Source organism: Bombina bombina, chromosome 7 (genome assembly GCF_027579735.1).
Source record: "Bombina bombina isolate aBomBom1 chromosome 7, aBomBom1.pri, whole genome shotgun sequence".
NCBI lineage: Eukaryota > Metazoa > Chordata > Amphibia > Anura > Bombinatoridae > Bombina > Bombina bombina.
In genome coordinates, this window is record NC_069505.1 from 269,132,612 (window position 1) to 269,149,682 (window position 17,071).

A 17,071-nucleotide genomic window follows, 5' to 3' on the forward strand; every position below is an offset into this window, starting at 1 on the left:
ATACGCTACCAAAACAGTTTCATGATATAATCTTATGAAATATATACAGCTACAATACAGCCAGATCAGGAGGCTTTACCATATTAAGTCAAGACGCGTTTTGTCACCTACTAGAATCCATCCCTTTCACCATCTCCCTCACCTCTTTTTTCTTTATTGCTCTTTCTCATTCCCTCCCTCACTTTTAGATATTTGCTTGTTTAAAGGGACAGTTTACCCAAAAAATTCTCCCCTTTAAATTGTTCCAAAAAATCAATTTTACCTGCTGGAGTGTATTAAATGGTATACAGCTGGTATAACAAGTCATTGGGAATACATTAAGGGAAAATAGTATCAGCATTTGAAATCTCTAAGTAAGTGCATGTACACATGTGTGAAACGCGTCAGATCCGGAGAGTTCCCTGTTGAATTGCGTGTTTGAATTCCCTGCTTAAACACCAATAAATTACCGATGCTGACTTATCTTAAGGACTCAACTCCCTTTTCTATTGCAAATTTCGGTATTTGAAATAACTGATTTAGCCTGTGGTATCCCAAACTACACTGAAAGTTTCTATACTGGAGTCTCAGCTATTGAATAGCCTAAGTAAACACAGCCAGCAGAAGAAATTACACTCCCAATGAAGTGCATGATAGTGAAGTAATAAAATGTTTATTTTCCAGTGTTCTCTCTAAAGATAGGGCTTTGGCATGGCCGGATTGGCCAACCAGGATACCAGGAGATTTCCTGGTGGGCTGCAGCAGCTGGGGCTGGAGGGCAACAAACTAAAGGGGAGATTAATGGATGCAATTGGGTTGTAGTTGCCTATATAACCACAATCTGGCACTTTTTTTTTAAATACAACTAATATAAAAAAATTCTGAAAAAACATATTGAGGGAAGGAGTATCCATTACTCCCCTTTGAGAAAAATGGGGTGTGTGCATTTTACTGACTCGTAAAATAGGGCTGGTCCCCAAATTTTCCAGGGCTGCTTTTTATTCCCAGTCTGGCCCTGGACTTTGGTTTACAAACAGATATAAAATAAGGAAGCAAGTGTGTGTATACGAAGTGATAACATGATGAGATATGATATTACCTGACGCTCAACCCATTTCAATAGCACAAAAGCAGCTATTTCATATACACAAATAAACCTGAAAATGCAATTTCTCATACATTTTATACTTTGCAGCTGGTATAACAAGTCATTGGGAATACATTAAGGGAAAAACTATTTTACAGTATACTGTCCCTTTAAATCATCCTTTTCTCAATTGGTTTTTCATACGTTTTGTAGAAGTTTCCTATTAAACTTGTCTCTTTAGCTTTTCTCACATAAGTCCTTCACTTTCTCATTCTTTTCTGTCTACCCTTTAATCCATATTAATCATATTCTATTTCTTTCCGTTTTCATAACCTCACGTCTTTAGCTGACTCTCAGATTTCATTCTCTCACATTCACTTTCTTTCTCTAGCTCACTTTTTCCCTTTCAAGTTATATAAAAGTACAAAGAGAGAATACTCGTATGTTAGAGCATTTTATTATTGTGCTATTGCTTGTAACTGTAAAGTCAGCTCTAGAGCAGCACTGCACTACTGGTGAGCCAATCGCAAGAGACAACTGTGTGTAGCCACCAATCAGCAGCTAGCGCCCAGCAGTGCATAGTTACTACTAAGTCTACCTAGCTATGATTTTCAAATGAAACTAAGACAACACCGTACATTTTAATAAACTGGAACGTCTCTTAAAATGACATGATCTATCTGACCTGTGTAAGTATAATATTAATTTTATGTCCCTTTAAGATAATTTCCATGTTTTTCCCCACCTCTTCTCTTCTCCTTTTTCACCCCCTCTTGTTTTACCCTCAGTTTACACTTATTCCTTTCACTCCTACTCTTCCCTTCCCCCAGTTCTTTTTTCCAATTTTCTTTATTTGCTTTTACTTTATTTCACATGTTCATCTCTATACTTTTAAAGGGACAGTTCACCCAAAAACTTTCTCCCCTTTAAATTATTCCCAATGATCCTTTTTACCTGCTAGAGTGTATTAAATTGGTTGCAAGTAGCTCCTTTACTCATATTTCAGCATTTGAAATAGCTGATTTAGCTTGTGGTTTCCCAACCTATACTGAAATTTTTCATACTGGCGTATACGCTATTGACAAGCCTAAGTAAACACAGCCAGCAGAAGAGATTACACCCTCAGTGGGGGCATGATAGTTAACTAATTAAATGATAATTTTCCATTGTTCTCTCTATGTATTGAGCTTTGGTGTTTCAGACAAATATAAGATAAGGAAGCAAGTGTGTGTACATAAAAGTGATAACATAATGAGATCTGATATTACCTTAAGTTCTTCCCCTTGTAATAGGCTGTGGTTTCAAAGCACAAAACCAGCTACTTCAGATACACAAATAAACCCGAAAATGCAATTTCTCAAATATTTTATACTCTGCAGTTGGTATAACAAGTCATTTAAAATACATTTATGGAAAAACAATTTTACAGTGTACAGTCCCTTTAAATTAAAAGCCTCTCAGTACCTGCTATGGCCGTACAATTTGCTGCAGCCGTATCAACAAGCAGTAAATAAAAACTAATTGCAAGCACTTTTCTTTACAAACATATCAGCTCTCCCTAGTGGCAGCACCATATAACAATTCACTTTTTTTAGAGGCACTTTAAATCCAACTAACTATTCAAGCTTAGGGGGTCTATTTATATATGTGCAGACAGACATGATCCGCTATAGCGAACCATGTCCGCCGCACAGCGATAAATGCAGACAGCATATGCTGTCAGCATTTATCATTGCACCAGCAGTTCTTGTGAACTGCTAGTGCAATACCGCCCCCTGCAGATTTGCGGCCAATCAGCCGCTAGCAGGGGGTGTCAATCAGCCTGATCGTACAGGATCGGGCGGATTGCTATACGCCGCCTCAGAGGCGGTGTATGAGTGTAGGAGCAGCGGTCTTAAGACCGCTGCTTCTCAACTCCTGTTTCCGGCGAGCCTGAAGGCTCGGGCGGAAGCAATGGGAACAGGGGCCATTCGGCCCTTGTTAAATAGACCCCTAGGGCTCTATATCTCAAGGTTCTTATTATTATTGCAGTGGTTCACATATTATTTGTCTGCCTAATTTTGATGCTGTTTTGTAACAATAACCATATGCCCAGAATGTGTTCCAGAAACTGGTATTGTCAATATTATGGGGTAGGTTTACGAGCTTGGTGCTCTGATCTGTATAATAATCTATGGATAAGTCTAAATTATACTAATACTAAATGGGTGTATTTTAGTCTCAGAACTGAGTGGGCGGAGCAGTTGAACAGTAGGTTCTCAATACTCCGGTAAATTGCTTGCTTGCTCTACTGCAAAGTGTCCCTTTAATTCTTTTTTTTTTAAATGTTGGCAACTATGTTATTGGTGTCTAGGGCTGTATATCTCAAGGGGTCTAATAAAGAACTGAGTCCTGTCATCTTCTGAATAAACAAATCTCTTCTGACTAGAAGAGATTCCTCCTTGTTACTAACTGTATCAGACTATAAAAGTGTAAATGTATAAGGGAGCAGAGAGATACACTGCTCTAAACCTCATACAAATTCATTCTATTTTAATAAGAACCTATCAGAGAGGTGAGTTTATTTGCATTTCCATTCCTCATCTCCTGTTGTTTTATCCCTTTGTCTGCTACATTAAACTATAAAAGTCTTTTAAATATAAACCTGTTAGCTGTTTTCAACCTCCCTCCAGCTTGTCAACTCCTAATAAGCATCATCGGTGTGCTTGATTATTATGGGATAAATTACAAGTGGAGCGCAACTGATGAGGGTAAGTTATGCTTTGCGTGACTTTTCACAAATAATAGCGCACTATAAGGTATTACAAGTGGATGGTAAAAAAAGGTTTAACATAGAATCTAGAAGCAGCTGAAGTTTTTTTTAGCACCCCCTATACTTTTAATAGATATCACAGGGAGTGCTAGTAGCAGTGAGTTAGTGTTGGAGACCTGAAAAGTGTTAATGCTTCGAAATATAAGAAAACATATAAAAATTAAGTATTTCACTTAAATGTATGCAACATAAATGTAAAATAATGGTTTACTGTTGAAATGAAATGTTTCAACAGTGATTTAAAGGGAAATGGTATATGATCAGGCATATGATATCTACAGGGTCATGTGACCCGTTGTTTATAGAAAAGAGACTCAATTCTTCATGATCTGAGGTCTGGGCTGTGTATTGGTTTTTTTTTTGGTAGGGGATGTAGTTTCTTTGTCCATTTCATTTTATTTCTCTGAACTTTGTGTGTAGCTGCTATTCCCTAGTTTTTTAACAACCATACAGTATCCACAGGGTCATGTTAATACTCATTTGAGATAATAATTTATTTAAAATAATGAAAATTAAACAAAAATCAAATGAGAAAGAGAATTTCTGAGCCTAACATAATTCATGTGGGGCTGATACTTCTATAGCTCAAATTGATGCTATAAAACAAGCTAATGGAATAGTTTTTATTGAGCGTTTCCATTTAAACACTTGCTCTCTGTAAACACAACTAGGTTGTCCACTCTCATGGCTCTGCAATTAATAGCTCTTCTCTATGACCCAACTTCATATCCTCCTTTAGTTCACTGTCCCTTTTCTAGAGCAACCGATTTTCAGTTATCACAACGTTTCTTATATTATTCCTTATCTCTGATAAAGTCACATCCAATAATCCTAAGGAATAAAAAAGCTTCCTCTGTGTGATCTGTCATTCCAAAGGCTCAATACTTTCTATGCCCACTACATTGTCTTATTTGTTAATAATTCACAAAACAATAAGCAGTTGAGTACATACGGGTTGGTGTTGCTGAAGATAAAAAATGCGCTCCCTTCAGGGATTGGGGTAATTTTTTCCTTCATATTAAGCTCAGACATTCGTCGAGGACGAGGACCTGCAGGTACTTCTGGTTCTTCTTCATCATCTTCTTCTATTGAGATTAAATGAGGTTTATTGCACATTCTATCATGAGTATATAAAACAGCTACAATTAAATATGTTAAAGGACCACTAAACACAAATTGTAAACTACATGGATTTTGAACCTTCATATCTGAGATGCATTTGACAATGAAAACTGTAGCTTTATTTTGTCAAATGAGTATATTGTTTTATGCTTATGCATTTCACTGATTTTTCTGTCCACCAGAACAAACGAATCCTTGCTAACCAATCACAAAATAATATGCAATATAGCACAAATTCTGTTTGCACTTATGCAGTTGAGAGAGACTGGGGAAGCCCTTATTTCTTCCCTTAAGGTGGTTTAGCACTGATTCAACTTAGTTACTATTGCAAAGAATGTTTCTCCTATCATGATTGTTGATGCAATACTGATAATCTACCTTTTACAAACATGTGACTGCTGAGACTCTTAGGGGGAAGGGGGAAGTAAACAAAAGCTTGCATAAATTCCCCAGCTTTGCACAACCAACATTGTTATATTAATATACTTTTTAACATTTAAACCTTTAAACTTCTGCCTGTTTCTGAGCCACTAAAGGCAGCCTCTTTTTTATTAGCTTTTCACAAAAGGAGACTGCTAGTTCATGTGTGCCATATAGATAACATTGTGCTCACGCCCATGGGTTGTGCACAACACAGCACTAATTGGTTAAAATCCAAGCCAATAGATACGAACTAAAAAGTCATGTGATCAGGGTCTGTCAGAAGAGGCTTAGATACAAGATAATCACAGAGGTAAAAAGTACATTAATATAACTGTGTTGGTTATGCAAAACTGAGGAATGTGTAATAAAGGGATTATCTATCTTTCTAAACAATAAAACTTTTTGAGTAGACTGTCCCTTTAACATTGGCAACAGGGTTTTGCTTTGTCAGTCATTTTGCCCCAGTGCTATTACTTCTGCATTCTGATTATGAATAAAGAGTCTCATACATGATATTTCTATTTACATTGCACACTAAACACGTAATAAACCGTCTACTTACCGGCTCCTTGACCACCTTTGTCTTCGTCATTTTCCTCGTCAACCGCTACCTAAAACAAAATAATATACGTTTTCATAAAGAGCCATTATAACCACTAATTACTTTTGGTGTAAATCATTATGAAAAGGATAAATTATTTAGAGGCTGTTTAAATATTTAAATAAATGTTATCGCAGTATAAAGATGAATGCATCAGAATTTGTTTATGTTTTCATGGCGTGTGCGTGTAAGACAGCATTAAAGGGACGGTAAAGTGATAATTAGACTTTCATGATTCAGATAGAGAATACAATTCTAAACAACTTTTCAATTAACTTCTATTATTTAATTTGCTTCCTTCTCTTGTTATCATTTGCTGAAAGGTTTATCTAGGAAAGCTCAGGAGCAGCAAACAACCTAGGTTCTAGCTGCTGATTGGTGGCTGCATATATACCGATTGTCATTGGCTCACCCATGTGTTCAGTTAGAATCCAGTAGTGCTCCTTCAACAAATGACACCAAGAGAATGAAGCAAATTTGATAATAGAAGTAAACTGGAAAGTTGTTTGAAATTGCAAGTTCAACCTAAATCATGAAAGAAAAATTTTGGGTTTCATGTCCCTTTAAGATGGGAAAGAATTTTATAAAAGCGAGTAACAGAATTATGTTTGTTAATACAAATGTTCATGGCAGAAGCAAAATCATCTTCCAATTAAAGGGGCAGTGTGCTGTGATTTATTTCTCCCTTTTTAATGTGTCCCCAATGATCCATTTTACCTGAGTATTACATTTTTTACAAATTGCTTACCTTTATTTTGCTGTTTGAAATAGCTGCTTTTGTCTGTTGTATCCCCATCTGAAAATGTCAATACTTAAGTAATGGTTATAGAAAAATATATGTAAACAAGAAGCAATCACGGTCCCAGTGGGGTGGGGGTGGGGGTGGGAAAGAGGGATAATAAAATTTTAATGTTCCATGGGGTGGGACAGAGGGATAATAAGATCTTAATGTTACATGGGGGTGGGACAGATGGATAATAAAATGTTAATGTTCCATGGGGGTGGGACAGAGGGATAATAAGATGTTAATGTTCCATGGGGGTGGGACAAAGGGATAATAAGATGTTAATGTTCCATGGGGGTGGGACAGAGAGATACAAATATGTAAATGTTCCATGGGGGTGGGACAGAGGGATAATAAAATGCTAATGTTCCATGGGGGTGGGACAGAGGGATAATAAGATGTTAATGTTCCATGGGGGTGGGACAGAAGGATAATAAGATGTTAATGTTCCATGGGGGTGGGACAGAGGGATAATAAGATGTTAATGTTCCATGGGGGTGGGACAGAGGGATAATAACATGTTAATGTTCCATAGGGGTGGGACAGAGGGATAATAAGATGTTAATGTTCCATGGGGGTGGGACAGAGGGATAATAAGATGTTAATGTTCCATGGGGGTGGGACAGAGAGATAATAAGATGTTAATGTGCCATGGGGGTGGGACAGAGAGATAATAAGATGTTAATGTGCCATGGGGGTGGGACAGAGGGATAATAAAATGTTAATGTTCCATGGGGGTGGGAAAGAGGGATAATAAGATGTTAATTTTCCATGGGGGTGGGACAGAGGGATAATAAAATGTTAATGTACCATGGTTCTCCCAAAGGACCTGATGATACAAACAAACAAAAAGATCTCACGGAATTGGAGATAAATAATTCAAAACATTTTGGGGGCTTTTTTTTTTAGCATTATATTGTAATGTATTTTTCTCTCCTTCAAGTTAGTATTTGCCTTTCTAAGAATCTTTGAGGGGTCTTGCAGGACTGACGAGGCTTCATACATAATTAGCCAGAGTGGAGAGCTTTAGATCATCGGACCCTAAGTATTGGTTTGAATTGTGGTTTCAATTAGCAGATGCACCTATTTCATATACAACAATATACATAAAAGAGCAATTTCCTATACATTTAATAGTCTGTAGCTGGTATAACAATTCATTGGAAACACATTAAGGGGAAACCAATGTAACAGTAAACTGTTCTGCCATTTGAATTCCCTTTCCTTCTATCTATCTATCTATCTATCTATATGTGTGTGTGTGTGTGTGTGTGTGTGCCTGTGTGTTTTATAATTTTAGAAGCTGGGCGGGTATTTTATAAAAGATGGGAAAGAGAAGAATACAGTATATGGAATTATAAATGAATCCCTGACAATGTGACAATCCTAATTGGGTGATACTTCAACAATATGGTGTGATGAGATAGAGTTTTCCACCCCTATAAAAGTATATTATTATGAGAGAGAAGAGAGAGAAGAGAGAGAAGATAGAGAGAGAGAGAGAGAGAGAGAGAGAGAGAGAGAGAGAGAGAGAGAGAGAGAGAGAAAAGCGAGAGAGAGAGAAGAGAGAGAGAGAGTAGAGGTAGAGAAGAGAGAGAGAAGAGAGAGAGATGAGAGAGAGAGAGATGAGAGAGAGAGAAGAGAGAGAATAGAGAGAGAAGAGAGAGAGAATAGGGAGAGAGAGAGAAGAGGGAGAGAAGAGAGAGAGAATAGGGAGAGAGAGAGAGAAGAGGGAGAGAAGAGATAGAGAGAAGAGAGAGAGAAGAGAAGAGAGAGAGAAGAGAGAGAGAAGAGGGAGAGAAGAGAGAGAGAAGAGAGAGAAGAGGGAGAGAAGAGAGAGAGAGAGAAGAGAGAGAGAAGAGAGAGAAGAGGGAGAGAAGAGAGAGAGAGAGAAGAGAGAGAGAAGAGGGAGAGAAGAGAGAGAGAAGAGGGAGAGAAGAGATAGAGAGAAGAGAGAGAAGAGGGAGAGAAGAGAGAGAGAGAGAAGAGAGAGAGAAGAGGGAGAGAAGAGGGAGAGAAGAGGGAGAGACGATAGAGAGAAGAGAGAGAAGAGGGAGAGAAGATAGAGAGAGAGAGAGAGAGAGAGAGAGAAGAGAGAGAGAAGAGGGAGAGAATAGAGAGAGAGAGTAGAGGTAGAGAAGAGAGAGAGAGAAGAGGTAGAGAAGAGGTAGAGAAGAGAGAGAGAAGAGAGAGAGAGAAGAGGAAGAGAAGAGAGAGATAGATGGGTGGATGGATAGAGATATATGATAGATAGATAGATATATTAGATAGATAGAGATATTAGAAAGATATAGATATTAGATAGATAGATAGATAGATAGAGATATTAGACAGACAGACAGACAGTCAGATAGATAGATATATAGATAGATAGATAGAGATATTAGATAGATAGATAGATAGATAGATAGATATAGATATTAGATAGATAGATAGATAGATAGATAGATAGATAAATAGATAGATAGAGATATTAGATAGATAGATTGATAGATAGATAGATAGATAGATAGATAGATAGATAGATAGAGATATTAGATAGAGATATTAGAAAGATAGAGATATTAGATAGATAGATAGATAGATAGAGATATTAGACAGACAGACAGGCAGACAGACAGACAGACAGACAGATAGATAGAGATATTGATTGATTGATTGATTGATTTATTGATTGATTGATAGATAGATATATATGATAGATAGATAGATAGATAGATGGATGGATATATGATAAATAGATATATAGATATATTAGATAGATAGATAGAGATATTAGATAGATAGAGATATTAGAAAGCTAGAGATATTAGATAGATAGAGATATTAGATAGAGATATTAGATAGACAGACAGACAGACAGACAGACAGACAGATAGATAGATAGATAGAGATATTAGATAGATAGATAGATGATAGATGGATAGATAAATAGATAGAGATAGATAGAAAGATAGATAGATGATAGATAGATAAATAGATAGATAGATGGATAGATAGATAGATAGATAGATAGATAGATAGATAGATAGATAGATAGATAGATAGATAGATAGATAGATAGATAGATAGATAGATAGATAGATGATAGATAGATAGATGGATAGATATATGATAGATAGATAGAGATATATGATAGATAGATAGATAGATAGATAGATGATAGCTAGATAGATAGATAGAGATATATGATAGATAGATAGATAGATAGATAGATAGATAGATAGATAGATGATAGATAGATAGATAGATAGAGATATATGATAGATAGATAGATAGATAGATAGATGATAGCTAGATAGATAGATAGATAGATAGATAGATAGGAATTGATAAAAAAACAGATTAACAGGTGAAATGTTCATTACCATACTTTATGGCTTTACCTTAGATTCTTTCTTACGGTCATTGTTTCCTTTTTCGCATTCTTTGTTTTCCAGACTCTCTTTCCTTTAAAAAAACATATATAAGTAAAATTATTTAGAAATGTCAACAATAAACCAGCATTTTATAATTATAAATATTATAAACAGGGTAAAAAAATTTATTGACGGATAAATAATATAATTTAATCAGATTCACTCTTGCCTAGGTCCATGAGTAGTAACAAAAAAAAAACTTTCAGACTCTCCAGGTTGATCCAACCAGAAAAAAAAAAAGGAAACTACAGTTTGGGCCCTGGACGTTATCAACATCTATGTCCTGCAGAGAGACTAATAGCTATAAAAGAGATCATTATTTCAGGAAAGGGTACGGCCAGATGAGAACAAGTTTGTTTTGAATATTTAAAGTGACATGAACCCCAATTTTTTTCTTTCATGATTCAAATAAAGAATATAATTTTAAACAAAATTTTAATTTACTTCTTTTATCTAATTGGCTTCATTCTTTGGATATCCTTTCTAAATCATGAAATATTTTTTTTCTTCTAAAGGCCATGTGCATAAAAGGCATGAGTTGTTAGAGATAATGAAGGAAGTTTATGACCTGGCAAGACAGGGGAAAGTGATTAGAAAAGTATTTACTGACATGTTGTAAAACAGAGGTGTAGTGTTATAATTAAGATTCACAGGTTAGGAATAGGATTTTGTTTCTGAAATTCTTAGCAAAAAAATGGATGGTAGGTGAGACGGATTCATTTTCAATATTCATCAAAACTAGGGTAGTAGAAATAGCCAAGTGACAATCACAGACATCCCAACCTGCAAAAATTAATTTCAGGGAGGTGGCTTCACCCGCTACTGTGCCGCTACCCCCCCTCCCAGTTATATATTGGACACCTTGAAACCCTAAATAAGACAGAGATTTGTCATTAAAGTAGCTTACCACTAAAGTCACATAAAAAAAGTAGCTTTATTGCACAATCACATACAACAAACCTATTTTCCAGTGATCGCACGCTTGTTGAATGCTCAAATATTTTAGAATACGAAGTTTAATTGCATGCAGTAAATAAGGTAGTATTTGTGTTTTTATTTCATTAGAATTGGGGGGGGGGGCATTTTGGTTACTGATGCATGCTTTAAGGGTTCTATAACGTCCCAGCAACTAAAGGCATTCCTTAAAGAAACACTTTTCCGGATTTGGACCACATTGGATCATGGTACTTTGAGTTTCAGGGAGATTGCATTCCATTTGCTGGCATAAGGGAGCCGCTATTACAATCAGGGAGACTCCCTGAACTTCAGGGAGACTTGGGATGTCTGCAATCAGGGCAATTTTGATTCTGCTACTTTAGCCAAGGGATAAAAGTGAATAAATCACTGTTTTCTTTGTGTTTGAAAAGGTCAAACTCAGGAGTTGTTCCACAGGGCAGCGGGGAGAGACTTGGTGAGTGAATAAGCCTTAGGGGGGGCAGTTCCAGTTTCAGACTGAGATGAGGCTGTGTCATAACAGACATTTGTTAAAGAGTGATTAATGTTCCTGCTGTAGTAAGGCATGCTGTACATCTGTACATTTATGGAGACCTAGAAGATCAATTAGGCCTTAAAGGTACAGTAACGTCATAATTAGACAATCATGATTTAGACAGAGCACACAATTTTAAACAATTTTCCATTATATTTATATTATTTAATTTACTTCCTTCTCTTGTTATCCTTTGCTGAAAGGTTTATCTAGGAAAGCTCAGGAGCAGCAAAGAACCTAGGTTCTAGCTGCTGATTGGTGGCTGCATATATATACTGATTGTCATTGGCTCACCCATGTCTTCAGTTAGAAACCAGTAGAGCAATGCTGCACCTTCAAGAAATGATACCAGGAGAATTAAGCAAATTTGTTAAAAGAAGTAAACTAGAAAGTTGTTTAAAATTGTATGTTCTAAAGAAAAAATGTGACTTTCATGTCCCTTTAATTATAGTAGTCCTTATAAACTATTTGTTAGCAGCATGTTGCTGATTGGGTATTGACTGTGTTAGCTACCTTTTACTCTGGCAATTTATTATTTGGATTTTCTGGTTTGTTTTGGCTTCCCCTGACTTTTGTTTAATCCCTTTTGTTGGACTGACTTTTGTTAATTGACTTCAGCTTGCCTTTTGGATTCTGCATCTGATTTTGTACTGTTTTTCTAGTGTGGATTTTGTCTACATTGTCTGACTTTGTATTCTCTGAGTTCTTACCTAAACATAGCGACTTTGCAGTCTGTTTTCTGTATTTGGATTTCCCTACACTGTGGCTGCTGATTTCTGCATCTCCAGTGTCATACAGCCATATTGCCACTGATACCTGTGCTCTCATCAGATCTGCATTAATGTTATCCATGCAAATTTAGTTTTCGTCTGGATAGTGAGACCAAACTTTACCAAGGTATATTTTCCTTTGGTATTAAGAATTATTGATTTACAGTTGCATTTAGTACTTATTTGTTCTTTTGCTTTGTAGGTGCTGATTAAAGTGCTACAGAGAGTTTAGCTACCGAGTTTAGTCTCCATTGCTCTCTTACCCCTAACTCCTTTGTTACAGTATTTAACATGTAGTCTCCCAGTAAGGGTTTGTGGTAAGTTGGGCCTCTCAGCCATTGGTTCTGACTCAGTGTGATTATTTAGTATCTGGCCACAACCTGACGCTGAAGTATACTGTTCTTGGCCAGGAAATCTGTGTGTCATTTATTACAGGCTGTAGATGAATCTCCAAAGATAAGGACCTAGGTGGTATTTAACATGGGAGACACACAAGAAGAGCACATTCTGGCTAATAGTGTTTTTCTTATGTGAAATAAGTCTCATATGAGAAGGGTTATGAGACAGATGCAGCTGTACTGATCATAATAGAGAGTGATCTAAAACTCAAGCCTGTGACAATGGAGTTGGTACAAATCTCGTTGAGGTGATTTTATCTATGAGATATTGATTTCATGAACGGGTTACATTGAATCTAGGACAACGTGTCTGCTCAGCTGTGGCTCCGTCACCATCCTTAATTTTGGGAGTGTTGAATACAGATGCAGGAAATGCGTAATGGGTGGTATTTTTGTGATAATGAGTGTAAAGGGATTTTTATGCTGTCTTTCAATAGTTTAACATACGAGTGTGAAAATTCTTTTATTGCATTAACAAGCTGTTTACTGTAACAGTTTTTCAACAGCCGAATTCCACCAACCACTTTGCTTATTTGGAGAAGCCAATCATGACTTGTCACAGCCAGTCACTGGCCACAGTCATTTTGTTAGCAAATATTGTTTTGCAGTTTCTTATCTGATAATCTTTGCTGAGGCCGATTAGAGAAGATATGTATCAGGGTTTAACTTGTGACGTCTTCATGGTTCACCTCCTGTCCTCAGAATTGGGAAAACTCTCTTCTAGGGTTAGATTACAAGAATGAGGTAAAAATAAATACTGAAAGTGTAGGGCAAAGTTATTTTATTATGTGTCACTGTAGGATTAAAATAAGAGAACGGCTTTAAAAACAGCTGAAGGTACAAGAGAAAAAAAAAACATAGTAGAGGGATATGAAACCCAAAATTTTCTTTCATGAATCAGAGCATGCAATTTTAAACAACTTTCTAATTTACTTCTATTATTATTTTTTCTTTGTTCTCTTGATATCTTTTGTTGAAAAGCAGGGCGTATGCTTAGGAGCCGGCCCATTTCTGGAGCACTATAAGGCAGCAGTTTTGAAAGAATGTTATTCATTTGCAAAAGCACTAGAGGGCAGCACTATTTCCTGACATGTAGTGGTCCAGGTGCCTACCTAGGTATCTCTTCAACAAAGAATATTGTGAGAACAAAGCAAATTTCATAATAGATGTAAAGCGGAATACTTTTTTAAAATTGTATGCTTTGTCTTATGTTTGGGTTTCATATTTCTTTAATGTACCTTTAACTCATTTTCACATTATACATCATTTTTACTTATCCCGCCATGGAGTTATCCAACCAGTTATATGTCACATTTAGGAGGAATATTCGAGTCTTTACTATACTTCCGAATGTCTTTATGACCTGCTTTGAACTGAGCAGTTAGCAATATGAAGACAGATGAGACTGAGTACAAGTATAAAAATGACATTTATTTAGTTTACTTATAAAAAATGTTTTAAAGGGAAGATTACGCACAGCACCTACTCCGCAAGGATCGGTGATGAAAGCAAAATAAAATCAGATTAATTACACTTGTTTTTAATCTCTGCAGTTATTACAAGGCACAGCAATACTGTCCAGCATCAGAACAAAGCACTAAGAAATAGACCCGCCAATGGGATTACAACCCTAATGCGTCTACCTGATGCTGAGAGATATAGTAATCTGTCCAAGGTCACAGAGATAGTGCTCAGCAGTCGTTTCGGTATTTCTAGGTCACAGCGTGACCCAGTGCCCCTCCCAGTGTCAGTGTACTAGAGATTAAAGTATACATTGTGTAAGAGCAGAGCTTCTTCAGTACAGTGAGGTTTTATTAAAGGGACATAAAACAAGTTGGGATAGAGACAAAATATAACAATATGTACTTTAATTATTTTACCTGCAAATTTATACTGCAGTGCCTCGCCTTTAACCCTTTCTTTTTAGTTTCTGAATTGTAAAGCTCTAACTCCCCCCACACAATTCCTTTTATGGCTGTATCTATGTTTATTGCTCTTTTGGTAAAATGCAAAAGTACATTGGGATTATCTGCTGGAGCATGCCTAGAAGCTGCAAACTCAGTTGAAATACAATGCCTGTGTCTAAACACTGATAAGGGGGGTGGAGTAAGCTGCTCCAAGCAGTTTAGCTATGTAATTCATTTTGCTTATTTTTTTTAATTATTTTAAAATACTTGCCAGCAATTTTTAAACAATTTTTTTATGCAAACTATTTTAAATTAATTAGCCATATTAGGATATCTTAACCTGTTTTATGGAATTTTATTATACTACATATGGATTTCATATTTACATACTAATATCTGTGTGTATTACTAAAAGGGAAATTGTAATGTAAACTTTTTTCCACTTTAAAGGGATATTAAACTGTATGAAAAGATAATATAAAGGGCCAGATTACAAGTGGAGCGCTAACGGTCAAATTTGCAATAAATACCCAGCAAGTGGCAGGTTATTGATACCGCAAGCTCGCAGCAGCAATTAGCGCTTATAAAATTAACCAGAGATCAGATCTCTGATTGTTTTTTATAAATGTGCCCCAAATGCCCCAAAAATACAGTGGTGTGTATTTTATTAAAACATAAAAATTGTAGCATTTTTATTTTTTAATAAAATTACTGCACCAGGCAGTTTTTGGGGGCTAAAGTTGGCGGGTGTGTGGTGTCTTTCCTTTGCGGTCTATAGGAACTGTGAGGGCACACTGGATAGCAAAGAGAAGGGATGGTATTAGAGAAGGAAGCATCAAATAAATAGACATTTAGAAAGAAAACCATGAGAATAATGTATCATAAAGGCAATTCAAGTAATAAAAAAACTAGGTTTATCAAAGACACCTGAGACATCTAGAAAGATAAGATAAACTGCAAGGTGGCTGGTTACTTTCATACTGGTGATCTCTGTTGAATGTAGAGGCCTAAGGTCAGACTGGAGTGGGTAAAAAGGTAATTATACTCTAAAGTAATGAAATCCCAGTTGTGATGAAACAGTGATCCCGTTTGAAAGCTCGGGTCATGAAGGCGCAGTCCTGTAAGCACAACAATTTGGGGCCACATTGTTGCAATGAAGCAATTTCATGTTTTACAGTGTGAGAACTGTTAAAATCCATCTTTAAAAGATGAGATTAGTTTCAGCCACTTCCATCTAATACAAACATGTAGTGTTCTTCTTGATTTCCCAAGTATATCTCCCCAAACTGGAATATATTTTTAAAATATTGTGTCAAGGAGCAAACATGCCAATATACTCATCATGCCTATATACAAATGGCATTTGTATTTTTTTACCAAATATCCGCATGGATTCAGATTACAAAGGTTGAGTATTTCCTTTACACACTGTACAAAGGGGTTGATTCAAAAGAACTGTTCTGTAACCTTAAGAGGTGTGAAAGGGTCATTGTATGTGTCAGTTTGGGTTGGATTCCAAGATTTGATACAGAAAACTAATTTGCTGCAGTGGACTTTTAGCAGCTGAATCCATTTTGGATTGTTTTCACTTAAAGGGACACTGAACCCAAAAATTTTCTTTCATGATATACTCCTATTATCAATGTTTCTTCTTTCTCTTGCTATCTTTATATGAAAAAGAAGGCATCTAAGCTTTTTTCTTGGTTCAGCACTCTGGACAGCAGTTTTTGATTGGTGGATGAATTTATCCACCAATCAGCAAGGACAACCTAGGTTGTTCACCAAAAATGGGCCGGCATCTAAACTTACATTCTTGCATTTCAAATAAAGATACCAAGAGCATAAAGAACATTTGATAATAGGAATAAATTAGAAAGTTGCTTAAAATGTCATGCTCTATCTGAATCACAAAAGAAAAAATTTGGGTACAGTGTCCCTTTAAAAAAACTTACTTCCCAAATCAGCAATGCACTAAAGAGAGCTAGTTTAACACATCTGGTGAACCAATAATAAGATGACAATCTCCAGCTAGCTCCCGGTACCAAGATAGTCAATTTGATAAAAGAAGTAAATTGAACTGTCTCATAAATTGCATGCTCTGACTCATCAAAATGTGACTTTCATGTTCCTTTAACTAGATTGTGCTGCTATATTTTTTACAAATGCAAAAGCTGGCTCTTCTAATGGATTGTAATGGCTTAGAAAATGAAGCTAAAATCTCTTGAGCTACCGTACAATGTTTTTGCACAGGAATTCTGGTGGGTAGGGATAGGGACCTAT

At 36.2% G+C, this 17,071-nt stretch overlaps 1 protein-coding gene across 1 annotated transcript in view; it reads right to left on the reverse strand.

Annotated features, from left to right (window-relative positions):
• The window catches only part of CACNA1D (calcium voltage-gated channel subunit alpha1 D), a 764,995-nt gene that overhangs the window by 261,116 nt on the left and 486,808 nt on the right, over nucleotides 1–17,071 (reverse strand). Inside the window, 3 exon segments of the mRNA XM_053689359.1 lie at nucleotides 4,831–4,963; nucleotides 5,986–6,034; nucleotides 10,195–10,258. Coding sequence (XP_053545334.1) covers nucleotides 4,831–4,963; nucleotides 5,986–6,034; nucleotides 10,195–10,258 — 246 coding nt within the window.